The sequence below is a fragment of the Symphalangus syndactylus genome, chromosome 4 (assembly GCF_028878055.3).
Source record: "Symphalangus syndactylus isolate Jambi chromosome 4, NHGRI_mSymSyn1-v2.1_pri, whole genome shotgun sequence".
NCBI classification, from domain to species: Eukaryota; Metazoa; Chordata; class Mammalia; order Primates; family Hylobatidae; genus Symphalangus; species Symphalangus syndactylus.
Window position 1 is genome coordinate 13996082 of NC_072426.2, and position 19956 is coordinate 14016037.

The following is a 19956-nucleotide window of genomic DNA, read 5'->3' on the forward strand; positions in this document are numbered from 1 at the left end:
CCCTCCTAGAATTGAAAAAAGTTGAGGCTTTGCTCTGAATTAGGCTTTGGCTTAAGGGAATGTTGTAGCTGGTTTGATTTTTTATCCAGACCACTCAAACATTCTCCATATTAGCAAGAAAGCTATTTCACTTTCCTATCATTTGTGTGTTCACTAAAGGAGCACTTTTAATTTTCTTCAAGACTTTTCCTTTATATTTACAACTTGACTAACTGGCACAAGAGAGCTGGCTTTCGGCCTTTCTCAGCTTTCGACATGCCACTCTCATTAAGCTTAATCACTTCTAGCTCTTGACTTAGAGATGTGTGACTCTTCCTTTTATTTGAATATCTAGAGGTCATTGTAGGGTTATTAGTTGGCTTAATTGCAATATTGTTGTGTCTCAGGGAATAGGGAGGCCTGAGGAGAGGAAGGAAGTCAGGGGAACAACCAGTGGTGGTGCAGTCAGAACATACGCAACATTTACTGATTAAGTTTGCCATCATTTATGGGCACACTTCATGGCACCTTAAAACAAGTACATTAGTAACATCAAAGATCACTGATGACAGGTCACCAAAACAAATATAATAATAATGAAAAAGTTTGAACTATTGTGAGAATTACCAAAATGTGACACAAAGTGAGCGCTGATAGACTGGCTCATCCCTGAGTTGCCACAAATCTTCAGTTTGCAAAAAGCGCAATAAAAAAGAAGCTCAATAAAATGAGATATGCCTGTGTTAAAATTATAGGTTCAAAAAATGGATATACCATGTAAACCTATTTTTAAGCAAAAATGTTAGGAGAAGGAACAATAAAATTATTTTTCCCATAGGAAAGATTCCTTTGAATCTTTGAGTGAAAATTGCATTCATAAGATATTTATTTTGGAAAATACTGATAAAATTAAAGTTACCAATTTTATGTAGGATGCCTACTGAATCCTAATAAATTGTAGTATTTCCATTATGTGCAGAAATGAAAGATCATACAATTTAATTCTAATTCAGAAAGCTTTTTTTCGCCTCAGAGAAATTCAGCATTCTAGGAAACTTTATAACTGAGTAAAAGAGATCACAATGAGAATTTGTTAAAAAAAATCCCTTTAGTATCAGAAATTGTTTAAAAGTATAATTTAAGAATGTGTGTTTAATTCTAATTTTTGTTTTTCAGAGATTTATTCAATATTTGGCTTCTAGAAATACACTATTCAATCTCAGCAATTTTTTGGACAAAAGTGGATCTCATGGTGAGAATATTTGTATTTTATAATTTTTTGCCAATGCTTTGATTTTTGAAGTGAGGCTATTAATCCAAAATCATTGCAACTGATAGCTTCATTGAATATTTAGGAATGTAAAAATAATTATATTTAAATATAGCTTTAAAATATTTAATTATAGACAACTCAGCATATAAAATATATATTAAGTTTATTTTGGGCATGTTTACCTTAAAAAGTAACAGTGGGTGTGCTAGACCCACAGTTGTTTTTTATGAAGGTATAGGAGACAATGAAATAAAAGATGTCTTCTCAATTAAAAAAAGATTCCAGTCTTAAAGAAATTTTTGGTGTGGATTAATAGGGTTTGAACTGCATTCATTTGTTCATTTATCATATTCATGTTTATCTGTTGTGTATAAAGCAAGCACATCAAGCAAATGGAACATTATCAGATGGCTGCATGAATTAAGTCCGAAACTGGCTATTATTTGAAAAATGAACAACAATTCAAGGAAAATTTAAAAACATATTCTGTACTAGAATGGTGGAATAAGTAATTGAAGAATCTGGAATGCCTCATGTCAAAAGTATTTTTGCCTAGAAGCAGGATTTTAAATGAGATGTATCTGATACAGTTATTGACCCTATCCTAGGACTATCACCGTTTAGAGAGTTAAAAAAAATAGTACTATGCAAAGCACAGTTGAAGGTATTTTATTAATTAGTTTTATTTCTTCTTTCCCCTCCCCCAGGTTATGATATGTCTACCTTCATAAGGCGCTATAGTAGATATTTGAATGAAAAGGCTTTTTCTTACAGACAGATGGCCTTTGATTTTGCCAGGGTGAAGAAAGGGTATGTTTTTGTCTTTCTTATATTTATTAGAGGAGAATAAGTCCTTGAGGCATACTTGATTTATTTTAACTAAGCTTAAATGCCAGCTAATTTTCTTGAAGGCTCAGTTTACAATAACCTAAAAAAAGAAACTCAATAATATTGTAGAAGTTAGCCTTGAAGTTGCAATATGTATTATTTTGTTTATATCTTCATGCAGAAAAATCTGATTTGCTTCTCAGTTTATATGCTATAACATTTTTTTCTTCTCTCTAATCCCAGGACAAATTATATAACATCTTATTTGTTAAAAACTCAAAATTTTTAAACATGTATATACCTTTCAATAATTTAAGAAGGAGGGAATTGAGACAAGATTCTCTTAAAAGTATAGTGGCTGTAGATGACAATAGCTGTTTGGCCTGGCACAGTGATACCTATAAGACCAGTACTTTGGGAGGCCAAACTGGGAGGATCATTTGAGCTCAGGAGTTAAAGAACAGCCTGGGCAATGTGGGAGTTAAAGACCAGCCTGGGCAATGTAGTGAGACTTTCTCTCTACTAAAAATCAAACAAAGTAGTCAGGCATGGTGGTGTGTGCCTGTAGTCCCATCTGTTTGGGGGGCTAAGGCAGGAGGATTGCTTGATCCTGGGAGACTGAGGCTACAGTGAGCTATGTTCATGCCACTGCACTCCAGCCTGGGCAACCCTGTCTCTAAGACCCTGTGTCAAAAAAAAAAAAAGATGGAAAATAGAAAATAGCTATATAAATTTTTTTTGATTGAGGTGAATCTGAACTTTTATCTGTTTTTGAGAGATGTATTATCCTAGAAAACACATACATAAACACACACCATAATCAAACTAATTGTTAATACTACCAATTAAGCAAACCTCATTGAAACAGAAACACTTGAATTTTATCTGTAATTACCATTTATTTCCCTCTAAATAGATGTATAAATCTAGTCAGAGGCGTTCAGCCACACATTTGTGCATATCTTATATCTGTTCCTCGTTTGAAATAATGGCAAGGTACTATGTAGCAGCTTTAATACTTTAGTCTCAAGAATCCACACAAAAAGATGTAACTTTATTTTTGCAATGGCTAACCTGACCTTAGTTTTGGGCTACTTTTTTACCATGGTGGCGAAAAACATCAACTTGCCTATTCAAAATAATTTATTGTAGATGAATACTTTATAAAAGTAGGTGTTTTCCTTCACCCTCTTCTCACGAGAGATGATTCTAGTTCATATGCCTTCCTCTAACTTCTTACATGGCACCGTGCAACCATTGCTGATGTTCCCAGCTGCACTGTGACCTCTGCAGTAGGTCCATGGCCTTCCTAGAAACTTCTGCACCCCTGTATGAACACATATGGACACTTTGGGTTGCTTTCTCCACTGTTGGTCTGGGAGAGACCCTGAAAGTTGCCATGATCAGCATGTCCACATCATCTGGGTATTTTCTTCAACTATTACAATACTGCTGCTCCTCAACCATCACCATCACTGGATACAAGGGCTTCCTAAGAGACCTGAAGGTGGAGACAGGGTGCAGTGCACCCTTCGACATCAGCATTAACCTTCAGTCTCATCTTCTGTAGCTAAACTCTTACCTTTGTTTGGGAAAAGTGTTCTTATCAGCATGCATCTTTCTTCCCTTGATGGTTAATAGCATAAACCCTGTACTCCAAGTCATATAGGTTTTATAACTTCAAAGACATGTTTTCTCTTTCTCAAAAAAAAAGGAAAAAAACTGGCTTTTTTGAAAGCTTATATTTTGGTTGGGCAAAGTGGCTCATGGCTATAGTCTCAGCACTTTGATAGATCATGGAAGGAGGACTGTGTGAGGTCAGGAGTTTAAGACCAGCCTGGGCAGCATAGTGAGACTCCCATCCATACCAAAACAAATATTTAAAAATTAACCGGGTATGGTGGCATGCATCTGTAGTTCCAGCTACTCATGAGGCTGAGGCAGGAGAATCACTTGTGCCCAGGAGTTGGAGATTACAGTGAGCTATGATCATGCCATTGCACTCCAGTTTGGGTGACAGAGCGAGACTGTCTCAAAAAAAAAAAAAAAAAAAAGAAGAAGAAAACATACTTTTCAACACTATTACCTTTGTTATAGATTTAGAAAAATCCATTCAGAAATTCATCTTGCCTCGTTTATCCAGACCGGATTGCTTTCTTCCTAAGGGCAGTACAGATAGAAAACAAACAAGCATTGCCTATGCAGTGGAGGAATAAGAATAGATAATAGATAGGGGGGGAAATGACTAAACCTTGTAATATCTCAAATTGATCCCACAGGATTAATAAGGAAATGGGGCGATGTGGGGGAACAGCTTAGAACAATGCATATGGTCTTGAATTGTCCATGTCCAGTGAAATTGTACCTTTTTTTTTTTTTTTTTCATTGTAGGGCCGATGGTGTAATGAGGACAATGGCTCCTGAAAAGCTACTAAAGAGTATGCCAATACTACAGGGACAAATTGATGCACTGCTTGAATTTGATGTACGTATCTCACTAGAAAATGTTTCTTACACAGTCAATATTGTCTTTCATTTGAAGATGGGCTACAGGTAAATCCAAAGATTTCCTCGGGAAGCAGCTGTAGATCTTCATTTAGATGAATACTTAGTTCAGGCTGTTAAGCTCAGTAAGATTATTTAGGTTCCCCTGATTTTTCTAAGCAGTTTACCAGGTGTTTACATAAGTCATGGAAAAATATGAATGGTACATTCTTGGAACTTCATGTTCTGCGTAGGATAGTGGCTTCCTATTGTACTTGACAGGATGAAGTATCTGCAAGATGTGCCTTCAGGCAGCTAAATAACTTGACCTGCTGTTAGAAACCTTTTTTATTTTTTATTTGTTTTTTTGAGACAGAGTCTCGCTCTGTCATGCAGGCTGGAGTGCAGTGGCGCAATCTCCGCTCACTGCAAGCTCTGCCTCCCGGGTTCACGCCATTCTCCTGCCTCAGCCTCCTGAGCTGCTGGGACTGCAGGCGCCCACCACCATGCCCGGCCAGTTTTCTGCATTTTCAGTAGAGATGGCGTCTCACCGTGCTAGCCAGGGTGGTCTCAATCTCCTTACCTCATGATCTGCCCACCTTGGCCTCCCGAAGTTCTGGGATTACAGGCATGAGCCACCGTGCCTGGCCTAGAAACCATTTTATGCAGATTGCTTAAATGATACTATCCACCAAAGAGTTGTGTTTAATCTTAGATAAATTAGTGAATTGTTTCATTGTCAATGTCCTGGTTGTGATATTGTACTACAGTTTTATAGGATGTTACCATTAGGATAAACTGGGTAAATGGTATATGGGAGCTTTCTGTATTCCTTCTTACACCTGCATGTAAATTTAGAGTTATCTTAAAATAAAAAAAAATTAATTTTGAAGAATCTTGAGGCTGGGCATGGCTCACACCTGTAATCCCAAACTTTGGGAGGTCAGAGCGGGCAGATCACTTGACAAGGTCGGGAGTTTGAGACCAGCCTGGCCAACATGGTGAAACTCTGTCTCTACTAAAAATACCAAAAAAAAAAAAAAAGCAAGCTGTGGTGGTGCATGCCTGTAATCCTAGCTACTTGGGAGGCTGAGGTGGGAGGATCGCTTGAACCTGGGAGGCAGAGGTAGCAGTGAGCTGAGATCATGCCACTGCACTCCAGTCTAGACGACAGAGTGAGACTGTCTCAAAAAAGAAATCTGAAATCTGATTCATGGAAATAAAATATTTTAACATGCGGAGACATTCTTAACTCATATTGTTCAGCCTTTTTGTATTTTGGTAGTTGCCTACAACAAAGATTTTCCTCAAATTTTAGTAACTTAGCATCTCTGTTAAGATTGTATGGTTTAGTCTATAATTGGGTGCTAATCACAACACCTAACTCCTGTGAAATTTCATGAAAGCAGCAAACCATCTTATTTTTTAACAGATTTTACAATAAGGACTTCACTAAATATCTGTCAAATTGCCTTTCAGCTTTTATTTTCTTTTTATTCATTTATTTTTCTTTACTTTCCTTGCCCTTAGTAAGGGTTCTGTCTTGAAAGACAAAGTCATAAAGGGAAAAAGAAAAGGATTGAAGAGTGGGGAGAAATTATGCGCCTTTGTGTTGACGATTAGAGTAGTTTGGAATGGGTGAACAGTTATGAGTCTCTAGAGTTATTTTAGAGGTGGCTGACTAAGGTATTCCCCATGCTATTCTTCCACACTGAGTCACTGCAGGCCCCTGGAGCCTAAATCCTTTCACAGAAACTATTAGATAGAAGAAGTGGAAGAAATGTAGCATAACAGTAAAAGTAACAAAACACCAGATGTTCAAAAGTTAAATTTGAGTAATCTATGGATTAATCCATATAAAGATATATATATATATATGCACATATATCTGTCTTTTGATTGATAAGACTAACTTCATTGACTTAAATTGAAGCAAAAACATATGTAGTCCATCTTTGATATTGGTAGGGTTACTAAATGAATTACCAATGTTTGTAGAATATTCATGAATTTCGTAGTAGTCATTTGAGACATTTCAATGTGATTCAAGAAAAATTAAGACTTGATGATATGCAGCTAATATTAAATTTTTCTGTTTTTCTAGGTGCATCCAAATGAACTAACAAATGGTGTCATAAATGCAGCATTTATGCTTCTTTTCAAAGATCTTATCAAACTTTTCGCTTGCTACAATGATGGTGTTATTAACTTACTTGGTAGGTGGAACAACTGAAACATTTCCGGGCTGATGGGTTACACAGTAAGATTGATGAATGCTGTGGGGTGAGTCTATTGTCTCACTTCTTGGCGGGCAATATTGTGTGGAATACCATGATAGTGAGTAAGTCCACAGATGGTGGTACTGGCAGAATGATATGGGCAGAGATGGTAAATCCATATCTAGGATAACTGGGTGCTAATCATAGTGTAGACAGATTGGTGCTAACCACTCTAGTAAAAGGAATTAATGCTCAACCTGTTACTTGGTGGATGGCTGGTCTCCCTGGACTATCATGTTATGATGAAAGCTCAGTGTTGATCCAGGGTGTTGGCCAGCTGAAGACTCAGCAGTGATGATAGGCATATAAGCCTTGGCGATGGGAAGCCTACGCTGTTTAGCTTATTCATAACCTCCATTTCTGATATATGCCCACTTCCTATTGAGTTCTCTTAGCCCTCTGATTAGAGACTTTTTGTGGGATATGCCCTTTGGTTTTTATTCAAATGGGGTGAAGATAGTCTCATGCTCTCTATCCATTCTGAGAGGTCCATCCATCACCTTTTCTCCAGACCTCCTTGTCACCAATTCTCCGGTTTTATTTTTTTCAGGTACCTTGTCATCCAGGCCAACAGTTAGTTGCTACACATGATTTGGTGTAGTTCAATGTGTCTTACCATTTTTCCTTTACCGTGAAGTGGAAAATTAGATAGATATATTTCTGGAAATTTGACTCACTGTGAAGATTTCTTTCTATGTCAAGCCATCCCTTTGTGGGGATATTATTCAGCTTTTCACTTCTAGGTGGTGCCAACATGAGGAACCATCTCTAAACCAAATTTGAATGTTTTCTTCCTCAGTCAGCTGGTGATAGGGAACTCCCCCAGAGTCCATGGGTATAATTTGAGGGAGAAATGGGAAAGAAAAAGAGTAGATGCACTGGGAACATGAACCATCTGTTCATACAATCTACCTGCTTATTCACAACCTGCTTGAGGCTTATCTCTTACAGACTACTTCTTTTGATAATGGAGTATGATTGCACTTGTTCAACTTTATGATTTGGTACATTAGATAACACCCACCTTAGGTCTGATGATCACTTGATGTTCTTTGGTCAAAATTTAAGTCTCTAAAAGTAAAAGGTAGGTAAAAATAAACCAAGGTAAACTGAGGTAAAAGTAAACCAAGAGCATTTTTTCCAAAGGAGATTAGCTAATGTGTGAAGAAGACATAGCTGTACTCCAAAGCACTGGAGGCCTGTATTGGAGTGTACCAGAGGCACTCCACAGCATTTGAATCTGCTATACACACTTTGAGTACTTTTAGATCTGCTGAAACAGAGCCCCACGTGGCATCAGTTTGGAGAAGTTGCAGAGTCTTCCCTTAATCTGGGCCTGACTCATTTGTGACACTATACCAGATGCTTTGCTTAGAGCAGCACATACACATGTCCTCTATGTTGCCACCAAAGCAGCTTAGCAGACTTCTGCCTCTTTTTAGTTACAAAGAGTGCAAGGTACAAAATTTCTCTTTTACATGGAAGGGATTTCTCTGAAATGCACAGACTTTGGGGCCTTTAGAAACTTCATTGAGGTGGCTGGTCTCTGAATTTTCATGGATTCTCCCATACTTTGACATGCATGTGACTTATCAAGGCAGCTAAGATACCTTCATTTCTTGCCCACTAAATACATTCAGCCTTATGTCATCAAAATGATATCCTATGGGAGTATGACAGCCAAAGAGGTTGATATCCCTGAAATAAGACAGTGTGGCTTTAATGGCATCTCTGCTAGATGACAGAAAACTACTCCTGATGGTTTCTGTTTATTGAGATAGAGATAAAAGCATTACCTAGTTCTGTAGCTGCCTACGAGGTACCAGGAGCTGTACTGACTTTCTTCTGGTAAATGAGGATACATCTGGAAACCTGCACATTAGCAGTTATCATCTGATTAAGTTTATAATCTACTGTTAACCTCTCAAATACATACATCTTTTCATAAAACAAATATGCGAGCATACTGAGGATGTGATGGAATTTCTACCCCCGTATCTTTGCAGAAATCAGAAAAACAGTGTGGATTCTGCTAGTTTTAAAGTATATCTGCTCAAACTATGCATTCAGAAAACTGAGGATATAACCACAGATAGTCTTGTGTATTCACTGGATCTAATTTCCTTTTATAACTTAATCCCCATAAAGCCTCTACTTAGATAGCTAAAACATATAGTGACATTTTGGGTCCCCAAGTAGTAGAATGAGCTTAGAGTCAGTGTCCTTGAAAAGTCTGGGTAGGTAAATCTGACTTCCAGTTTCCAGTTCCACATGGAAGGAGCTTAGAAGTCACCAATCTGTCCTAAAAATAAGTACAAAGCTGAACAGACTGAAAAATCAACAGCTCCTCTGGGATCCATAAGAGAGGTGAGGACATAGGGCAAACCTCTGCCCCCAAGATTGGAGAGACAGGCAAATACAAGGAGTCATGGATTACTGGAACAGAGACTCATGAGTGGAAACTGCCATAGGAACTAGTGTTGAAGTAGGAAGATCTGAACTGTAATTGATGAATTGTTGGATGCTCAATGTGGCCAAGTCTGAGAATTAAAAACTCTAAGGGAACCCAGTCAGAGGGAGCACCACACTTTTGTTTTACCTCCAGGAGCTCAACTAGGCTCCTATAGTAAATATTAGGGAAAAATCTCCTTGTGCTTCCAGGATGGGGAGGAGAAAAGGAACCATTGTGAAATATGCCAGAGCACTCTTGTCCTTAAGAAGGAGCAACTACTTAACCGGAGCCTCACTTGATGTGCTGAGATTTTATCAGAGCCTAACTGGACTGGGGCAAGAGAAATACCCAACTCTAGCCCACTACATCTGTCTTGTCCAAGAGGAAAAGCCAAGAAGCATTTGTGAAGTTCACAGTCCAGAGCCATAGACTCACTAAAAAAGTGAGACCTAAACACAGGACTATGGAACACTTCCCCTCCCTGCACCTTAACACTACGTTAATAAAGATCTATTTACAGCAGTTCTTTTTACTTGGTACATCATGTACAGCTATCAAGAAAAAATTACAAGTCATACTAAATGACAGAAAAACATTCAAAAAGACAGAGCAAGCATCAGAACCCGACATGGCAGGGATGAAGGAATGATCAGACTGGGAATTTAAAGCAATTATGATTAATAGGCTAAGGGCCCCAATGGATAAAATAGGCAGCATGCAAGAACAGATAGGCAATGTAAGCAGAGAGATGGAAATCCTAAAAAAGAACTAAAAAGAAGTACTAGAGAGCAAAACCACTGTGGGCTTATTAGCAAACAGAACATGGCTGAGGAAACAATCTTTAAGGTTGCAGATATATCAGTAGAAACCTCCAAAACTACAAAGCAAAGAGAACAAAGACTAAAAACAAAACAAAAACGTCAGAACAGAATAAGACTGTGGGACAACCCAAACAACTAAAAACAAAACAAATGTCAGAACAGAATAAGACTGTGGGACAACAACAAAAGATGTCATATATGTATAATGGAATACCAGAAGGAAAAGAGAGAAAGGAATGAAATATTTGAAATAATAACGACAGAGAATTTTCCCAAATTAATGTCAGACATCAAACCACACATATCCAGGAAGCTCAGAGAACACCAAGTAGAATAAATGCACCCAAAACTACCTTGAGGCATATAATTTTCAAACTATTGAAAATCAAAGATGAAGAAATAAATCATGAAAGAACCAGAGGGGAAAAAGCACCTTGTCTGTGGAGGAGCAAAAATAAGAATTATGTATGACTTCACCTCACAAACCATGCAAACAAGAATGGAATGGAGTGAAATGTTTAGTGTTGAGACATCCACTTAACCTAGAATTCTTTACCCTGTGAAATAGTTCTTTAAAAGTGAAAGAGAAATAAAGACTTTCTCAGTCAAACACAACTGGAAAGAATTTATTGCCAGTAGATCTGCAATTGCAAAAAATGCTAAAAGAATTTCTGTAGGGAGAAGGAAAATTATATGGGTCAGAAACTTGGGTCTACATAAAGAAAGAAAGAATATCAAAAGAAGAATGATTGAAGGTAAAATAAAAACTTTTGTTTCCCTTATTCTTAGTTGATCTAACAGACAACAGTTTGTTCAAAATAATAATAGCAACAATATATGTTTATGTATTTATCAAGTATATACATATATGCTTATATATAGGTGAAATGAATGACAGCAATAATACAAGGGATAGTAGGGAGGAATTCAGATGTTTTGTTATTATAAGATACACTATCAGTGAAGCATTATGGTGTTATTTGAAAGTGGCCTTGGATTAGTCATAAGTGTACATAGCAAACTCCATGGCAACCACTAACAAAGTAAAAAAGAAGTGTAATTGATATGCTAAGAAAGGAGAGAAAATGGAATCTTATAAAATGCTCATTTAAACCACAAAGGGTAGAAAAAGAGTGGAAGACAAAAATAGGAACAAAGAACAAAGGCAACAAATAGAAAATAGTAACAAATATGGTAGATACTAATCCAACTATACCAAAAATCACTTTAACCTCAGTGGTCTAAATGCATCCATTAAGACAGAGATTACCAGAGTAGATCTAAAAACAAGACCCAACTACATGTTGTCTATAGAAAATCTACTTTAAATATAAAGACACACATAAGTTAGGAGTAGAGAGATGGAGAAAAATACACCATGCTAACACTAATCAAAATAAAGCAAGAGTAGTTATATTAATTTCCAGACATGGCAGACTTCAAAGCAAGGACAGTTATCAAAGATAAAGAAGGACATTTTCTAATGATAAAGGGGTCAATTTTTTCAAACAGATGCAATAGTCCGTAATGTATATGCACCTAACAGCAGATAATCAACAAGTATGTGTGGCAAAAACTGCTAGAACTGCAAGGAGAAATAGATGAATCTACTGATAGAGTTGGATCTTCAACCCCCTCTATCAGTAATGGACAGATTCAGCAGGCAGAAAATCAGTAGGGATGAAGTTGAACTCAACAACACCATCAACTAAATATAATAGACATACATCTATATAGACTACTTGATCTAAAAACAGCAGAATGCACATTCTTCTGAAGCTTGCATAGAACATTCACCAGTAGGGACCACAATCTGAACCATAAAACACATCTTGACAAATTTAAAATAATAGGAATCATACAACCATCTGCTCTCAGATCACAATGGAATTAAACTAAAAATAATAAAAATAACTGGAAAATCTCAGAGTAGGTGGAGATTAAACACACTTCTAAATAACACATGGGTCAAAGAAGAAAGCTCAAGAGAAATGTAGGAATATGTTGAACTAAATGACACTGAAAATACACCTTATCAAAATGTGTAGGATGCATTGAAAGCAGTGCTTATAGGGAAATTTGTAATATTGAATGCATATACTAGAAAAGAAGAAAGATCTAAAGTCAGTCACCTAAGCTTCCACCTTGGGAAACAAGAAAAAGAAAACTATTCAAAGTAAATGGAAGAAAATAAATAAGAATTAGAGCATAAATCAATGAAATTGAAAACAGGAAATAGAAAAAAAATGATGAAACCAAAAGCTGGTTCTTTGAAAAGATCAATAAAATCAATAAGTCTCTAGCCAGACTAAGAAAAAAAAGAGGACACAAATTACTGATAACAGAAATTAAAGAGGGGAGACCACTACAGAGCTTATGGATATTAAAAAGATAAGAGAATATTATGAACAGCTGTATGCCCACAAATTTGATAACCAAATGAAATAGACCAACTCCTTGAAAGATACAATCTATCTGAACTCACACAGGAAGAAATAGACAACCTGGATAGGCCTCTATCTATTAAAGATACTTAGTCAATAATTAATAGCCTTTGAAAACAAAAAAACATCAGGCCCACATGGATTTACTGGTGAATTCTACCAAGCATTTAAGTGAGACATTATACCAATTCTTTACAATCTCTTCCAGAAGATAGAAATAGAGAAGATTCTTCTTAACTCCTTTTATGAGGCCAGCATTACCTTAACATCAAAACCAAAGACACTACAAGAAAAGGAAAGTGGCCAGGCACAATGGCTCACACCTGTAATCCCAGCACTTTGGGATGCTAAAGGGGGCGGATCACTTGAAGTCAGGAGTTCGAGACCAGCCTGGCTAAGATGGTGAAACCCCATCTCTACTAAAAATACAAAAATTAGCTGGGTGTGGTGGTGGGCACCTGTAATCCCAGCTACTCAAGAGGCTGAGGCAAGAGAATTGCTTGAACCAGGAGGTGGAGGTTGCAGTGAGCTGAGATTGTGCCACTGCACTCCAGCCTGGGCAACAAGAGTGAGACTCCATCTCAAAAAAAAATTAATTTGACTATTAGATTACCAAGCCAGGCTATTAAATAGCTAATATTCTCAGATCTGCCTATATCTTGTATTATGTCCTGAACCATTCATTTAGTCTTCTAACACTTCTGCTTCAATATTCATAAAACAACTGAGGTAAATCAGCTAACGTCTTAGATGTCTTCCAACATTAATGTCCGAAGATTGTATTAACTATTGCAATTGCAAATTGAAAATGCAAACTACAGAAAGTACATTATTAGAATTAATACCATGATTTGAATTTTTCATTTATGTATTTTTAATAACCTTTTGCTGTAGGCTTGACTTAAAAAATTCAGTTTGCTTTTGAAATATAACCATGAATAATATTCATCTGAAAAGAAAGTAGAACTCATAATGCCAGCTATGGGGTAAAAAAAAAAATCTTTTCGACAAATTATAGTAGAACAACTGGATATCCACATGGGAAAAAATGAACTTTGAACTTTATCTCAATTAGTTGTTCAAAATATGCCTACAAATTCTTTGATACTTATCCCCTAAAAAGGTATGAATCGGCTGGGCGTGGTGGCTCACACCTGTAATCCCAACAGTTTGGGAGGCCGAGGTGGGCAAATCACTTGAGGTCAGGAATTCAAGACCAGCCTGGCCAACATGGTGAAACCCCATCTCTACTAAAAATACGAAAAAAAAAAAAAAAAAGCCAGGCATGGTGGCACATGCCTGTAGTCCCAACTACTAGGGAGGCTAAGGCAGGAGAATCACTTGAGCTGGGAGGCAGAGGTTGCAGTGAGCCAAGATTATACTGCTGTACTCTAGCCTGGGCAACAAAGGGAGATTTCACCTCAAAGAAAAAAAAAGGTATAAACTAACTCCTGTCATCTTCAACGTGAGATGGACTTAGAGACTCACTTCTAATGAATAGAATGAAGCTGAAGCAATGGTGTGAAGCTTTGACACTAAGTTATAAGAGACACCTTGATTTCTTCCTCACTAGTTCTTGCTTAGATCATTTGCTCTAGGGAAAGCCAGCAGTAAAGTTGTGAGGACACTCAGACAGCCTTGTAGAGAGTTCCATACAGCAAGAAACAGACCTTCTGTCAACAGGTATGTGAGTGAGCCACCCTACAAGCAGAACCTTTGGCCCCAGACCACTGAGGGCTACAGGCATGGCCAGCAGTTTGACAGTAACTTCATGAAGTCCTGAGCCAGAATCATCCAGCTAAGCCACTTCCAAATTCATGACTTATAAGCTGTGTGAGTCCAGAAATTTATTTGTTGCTTTAACTGCTAAATTTTGGAGTAATTTGCTATTCAGTAGTAGATAATATGCCTCACAGCAGGCCTAGAAGTGAAATCAAAAGAATTATTGGCCTAAATATAAAGGTTAAAACTAAAAAGCTTCTAGAAGAAAACAAGGACTAGGCAAAGATTTCTTAATTAAAATACAGAAATCACGAACTATAAAAGAGAAAGTTAACAAGTTGGACTTCATCAAAATTACTCATGCTCCTCAAAAGACATCATTAAGAATGAAAATACAAGTCACAGAAGAGGAGAAAGTATATGTATTTATGTTTTAGGGATACCTATCAAGAACATATAAAGAACTCAGTAATGAAGACAACTCAATTTTTATAATGTACAAAAGATTTGAACAGACACTTTACAAAAGAATATATAAAATGGCTAATAAGCATATAAAAATTATCAATGTCATCGGTTACTGAGGAAATGTAAACTAAAATCACAGTGAGATACCTCTTGGACCTACTAGACTCAACTAAAATTAAAACTACTGGTGGTATCAAGTATTAGTGAGGATGTACAGTAACTGGAACTCCTATACACATCTGATAGAAATGTAAAATGGTAAAACGTCAAATGATTTTAACATTTTACATTTACTGTTTTACTTAAAAAGTTAAATGTACACCTAACTTATGACCCACTAGGATCATATCCTGTATACTTACCCAAGGGAAATAAAAACCAATATCCATACAAGGACTAGACATGAATGTTCAAAAATGTTCATAATAGAAAAACCGTGAAGAAACTAAATATTCATTAATAGGTACATAGATAATAACAAAATAAGATGTATACATATTATACAATGCTATTCAACAATAAAAAGGAATTAACTGTTACATTTATTTAATAACATAAATGAATTTTAAAATCATTAGGTTCAAGGAAGCCAAAGAAAAGAGAGTGCATAATGTATGGCTATTTACATAAAATTTTAGAAAATGCAAACTAACTTACAGTGACAGAAAGGAGACCAGTGGTTACCCATAGTTCAGAGTGGAGGAAGGAAAGAACTGCAAAGGGACACAAGAAATTTTTTGAGAGTAATAAAAATGTTCTGTACTGCTATGGTTTGAATGCTCCCTCCAAAACTCATATTGGAATTTAATTGGCATTGTGATGGTATTAAGAGGTGAAACTTTTAAGAGGTGACTTTTGTCAGGCATGCGCTCTCTCACCACGTGATACCTTCTGACATGTTATGATGCAGCAAGAAGGCCCTTATTAGATACAGCCCCTTGATCTTGGACTTCCAGCCACAAGAACTGTGAGCCAAATAAATCTTTCTTTACAAATTATCTAGTGTGCGGTATTCCATGATAGCAGCAGAAAATGGACTGACATGTACCTTGCTTGTGACAGTAATTGATGTTGCATATAACTGTCAAGACACATAAAATCCCTGAGGAATCGCCACACTGACTTCCACAATGGTTGAACTAGTTTACAGTCCCACCAACAGTGTAAAAGTGTTCCTATTTCTCCACATCCTCTCCAGCACCTGTTGTTTCCTGATTTTTTAATGATGGCCATTCTAACTGGTGTGAGATGGTATCTCACTGTGGTTTTGATTTGCATTTCTCTGATGGCCAGTGATGAGGAGCATTTCTTCATGTGTTTTTTGGCTGCATAAACTAGAAATACCATTTGACCCAGCCATCCCATTACTGGGTATATACCCAAAGGACTATAAATCATGCTGCTATAAAGACACATGCACACGTATGTTTATTGCGGCACTATTCACAATAGCAAAGAGTTGGAACCAACCCAAATGTCCAACAACGATAGACTGGATTAAGAAAATGTGGCACATATACACCATGGAATACTATGCAGCCATAAAAAATGATGAGTTCATGTCCTTTGTAGGGACATGGATGAAACTGGAAAACATCATTCTCAGTAAACTATCGCAAGGACAAAAAACCAAACACCGCATGTTCTCACTCATAGGTGGGAATTGAACAATGAGAACTCATCGACACAGGAAGGGGAACATCACGCTCCGGGGACTGTTGTGGGGTGGGGGGAGGGGGGAGGGACAGCATTAGGAGATACATCTAATGCTAAATGACGAGTTAATGGGTGCAGGAAATCAACATGGCACATGGATACATAGGTAACAAACCTGCACATTGTGCACATGTACCCTAACACCCTAAAGTATAATAAAAAAAAAAAAAAAAAGACACATAAAATCTACACCTTAAATGAATGTAATATATTATATATAAATAATATCAGTAAATTTTATTTAAAATTTAAAAAGAAAAGGAAATTACAGACCAATATTTCTCATGAACATAGTTGAAAAATCCTCGACAAGATATTAGCAAATTAAATCCAACAATGTACAAAAAGAATTCTAAACCATGACCAAGGGGATTTACCCAGGTATGCAAAGCTGGTTCAGCATTTGAAAATCAATTAATATAATCTGCCACATCAATAAGCTAAAAGAGAAAAATCATATCATGTCAGTAGATACAAGAAAAACATTTGATGAAATCCAACACCCATTCATGATAAAAATCATCAGTGAACTAGGAATAGAGGGGGAACTTCATCAACTTGATAAAGAATATGTACAAAAAACTTAATAGCTAACATCATATTTAATGGTGAAAAAGCTAGAAGCTTTCCCAGTAAGATCAGGAGGAAGGCAAAGTGTCCCCTCTCACCACTGCTTTTCACCATCATACTAGAAGTTCTAGCTAACGCAGTAAGACAAGAAACGGAGATGAAAGGTATACAGATTTGGGATGGAGCAATAAGACTTCTTTGTTCCCAGATTATATGACCATCTATTGTAGAAAATCCAAAAGAATCAACAAAAAAAACTTCTGGAACTAATAAGCAATTATAGCAAACTTGCAAGAAAAAATAGTTAATGTACAAAAGTCAGTTGCTTTCTGATATACTAGCAATGAACGAGCAAAATTTGAATTTAAAAACACAATGTCATGAACATCAGCACTCCCTAAAATGAAATACTTAGGTATAAACTTAACAAAATGTCTCTGAGATCTATATGAGGAAAACTATAAAACTCTTATGAAAGAAATCAAACAACTAATAAATGGAGAGATGTTCCATGTTCATGGATAAGAAGGTTCAATATTGTGAATATGTCAGTTCTTTCCCACATGATCTATAGATTCATTGCAATAGTATTCAGTATTTCATCAAGTAACTGTGGATATTGACAAACTGATTCTAATCAGGTAAAAGACCCAGAATAGCCAACACAATATTGTTGAAGAAGAACAAAGTTGAAGGACTGACCTATCCCACTTTAAAACCTACTGTAATGCTACAATAATCAAGATATTGTGGTATTGGCAAAAGAATAGACAAATAGATCAGTGGAACAGAATAGAGAGCCCAGAAATCAACCCCTATTAATATAACCTGATCTATAATAAAGGAGCAAAGACAATCTTTTGAACAAATGGTGCTGGAACAACTGGACATTCATACACCAAAAAAATTAATCTGGACACAGACCTTATACCCTTTACAAATACTAACTCAAAATGGATCATAGACCTAAATGTAAAATGCAAAACTGTAAATATCCTAGAAGGTAACGTAGGAGAAAACCTAAATAACTTTGGATATGGTGGTGACTTTTTAGATACAACATCAGAGGCGTGATCCATGAAAGAAATAATTGATGAGCTGGACTTTATTACAATTAAAAACTTCTGCTCCATAAAAAGACAGTGTCAAGAAAAGGGTAAGATGTGCCACACACTGGAAGATAGTATTTGAAAAAACCACATCTGATAAAGGACTGTTGTCCAAAATATACAAAGAACTCTTAGAACTAAAAAATAATAAAACAACCCAATTAAAAATGGGCTAAAAACTTTGATACCTCACCAACAAAGATATGCAGATACTATTCTGTGCTAAAAGGAAATGCACTATCAATCCATGAAAAGGCATGAAGGAATCTTAAATGCATATTACTAAGTGAAGCCAGTCTGAAAAGGCATGTTTTCAGCTCTCTGACATTCTACAAAAGGCAAAGCTATGAAGACAATAAAAAAGATCATTGGTGTTTAGTGGAGGTCTCATTCTGTCTCCCAGACTGGAGTGCAGTGGCACGAACACAGCTCACTGCAGCCTTGATCTCCTGGGCTCAAGTGATTCTCCTGCCCCAGCCTCCCGAGTAGCTTGGGATTACAGACAGGCACCACCACTCCTGGCTAATTTTTGAATTTTTTTTTTTTTTTTTGTAGACATAGGGGCTTGCTATGTTGCCCAAGCTGGTCTCAAACTCCCAGGTTCAAGCAATCTTCCTGCCTCAGCCTCCCACAGTACTGGGATTATAGGCATGAGCCACCATGCCTGGCCAGATTTTTAGGACAGTGAAAATACTCTGTATGATACTAAAATGGTGGATTCATGTCATTATACATTTGTCCAAACTCATAGAATGTACAACACCAGAAGTGAACAGTAATGTGTGCTATGAACTTGGGGTGATAATGACGTTCAACGTAGGTTCATCAGTTGTAACTAATATGGCACTCTTTTCGGAGGTGTTGATAATGGGGGAGGCTGTGCATGTGTAGGATCAGGGATAATATGGGAAATCTCTGTAACTTCTGTTTAATTTTGTTGTAAACCTAAAACTACTCTTTAAAGAAGTATTTTTCTAAAAAAAAAAAAAAAAAAAAGGATATATCCCTTTCCCCTGCGCATACTCACTATGGTAAAGTTCCATTTGCAGAAGACAAGGAAAAGTACTTTAAGCAGTGTTCAAGGACTTTCCTCAAGAATATCTGGAGAACTCGTTAAAGCCCAGGTTGCTGAACCTGTTACCCAGAGTTTCTAATTCAGTAAGTCTGAGGTGGGGCCTGAGAATTTGCATTCCTAATAAGGGCCAAAGTCATGCTGTTCCTGGTGGTTTAGGGACTTTAGTTTGGGCATCATTGTATTAGAACCACTCCCAGATGTTCAGACTAGCATTTTGAATTCACACATTTTGGCATATTCACCTAATTAGATAAATTTTGAGGCAGGTGTGTTTTTTCATTTGTTTACCTGATAGTGCTAGGAGTTAACCTTATGAATATGTTGTGGGTTAATTTTAATCAAGGATTTCATGACCAATACTTTACACCTAATGTTGGAATCAATATTGGTGCTATAAATCTTCACAAATGCTTTATTGCTATAATGAAACTCTGACTTGTGAGTAAGCTGTCTCCCTGACTAATGGTCATTAGTAATAGCTTATGTAGAAACTCTCAGTTTGTCTTTCAGAGATGATAATCTTTTACATTTGGTTTCTTTCCTAGGACAATTATCCTTCAAAAGTTAATACTAGTATGACAAGGGTAATTTATCACAGCTTTACAAAGGTTCATGTTACAAACATCAAATTTGATCATTTCAAATAATGAAAATTAACATATGTTACCTTTACTGTGAAAGAAAGGTAGAGGCTCATTTTTGGATGACCAATCCCCTCTGTAGAAGTGCTGATTTC

General features: G+C 36.7%; 1 protein-coding gene across 41 annotated transcripts in view; it reads left to right on the top strand.

Moving 5' to 3' along the window:
- Window positions 1-19956, top strand: part of SNAP91 (synaptosome associated protein 91) — a 160005-nt gene that overhangs the window by 46016 nt on the left and 94033 nt on the right. For all 41 annotated transcript variants that reach the window (XM_063637804.1, XM_055274092.2, XM_055274100.2 and 38 more), the window contains exons 4-7: window positions 1156-1231; window positions 1960-2062; window positions 4472-4565; window positions 6669-6780. In XM_063637804.1, coding sequence (XP_063493874.1) covers window positions 1156-1231; window positions 1960-2062; window positions 4472-4565; window positions 6669-6780 — 385 coding nt within the window. The remainder of the gene's footprint in view (window positions 1-1155; window positions 1232-1959; window positions 2063-4471; window positions 4566-6668; window positions 6781-19956) is intronic.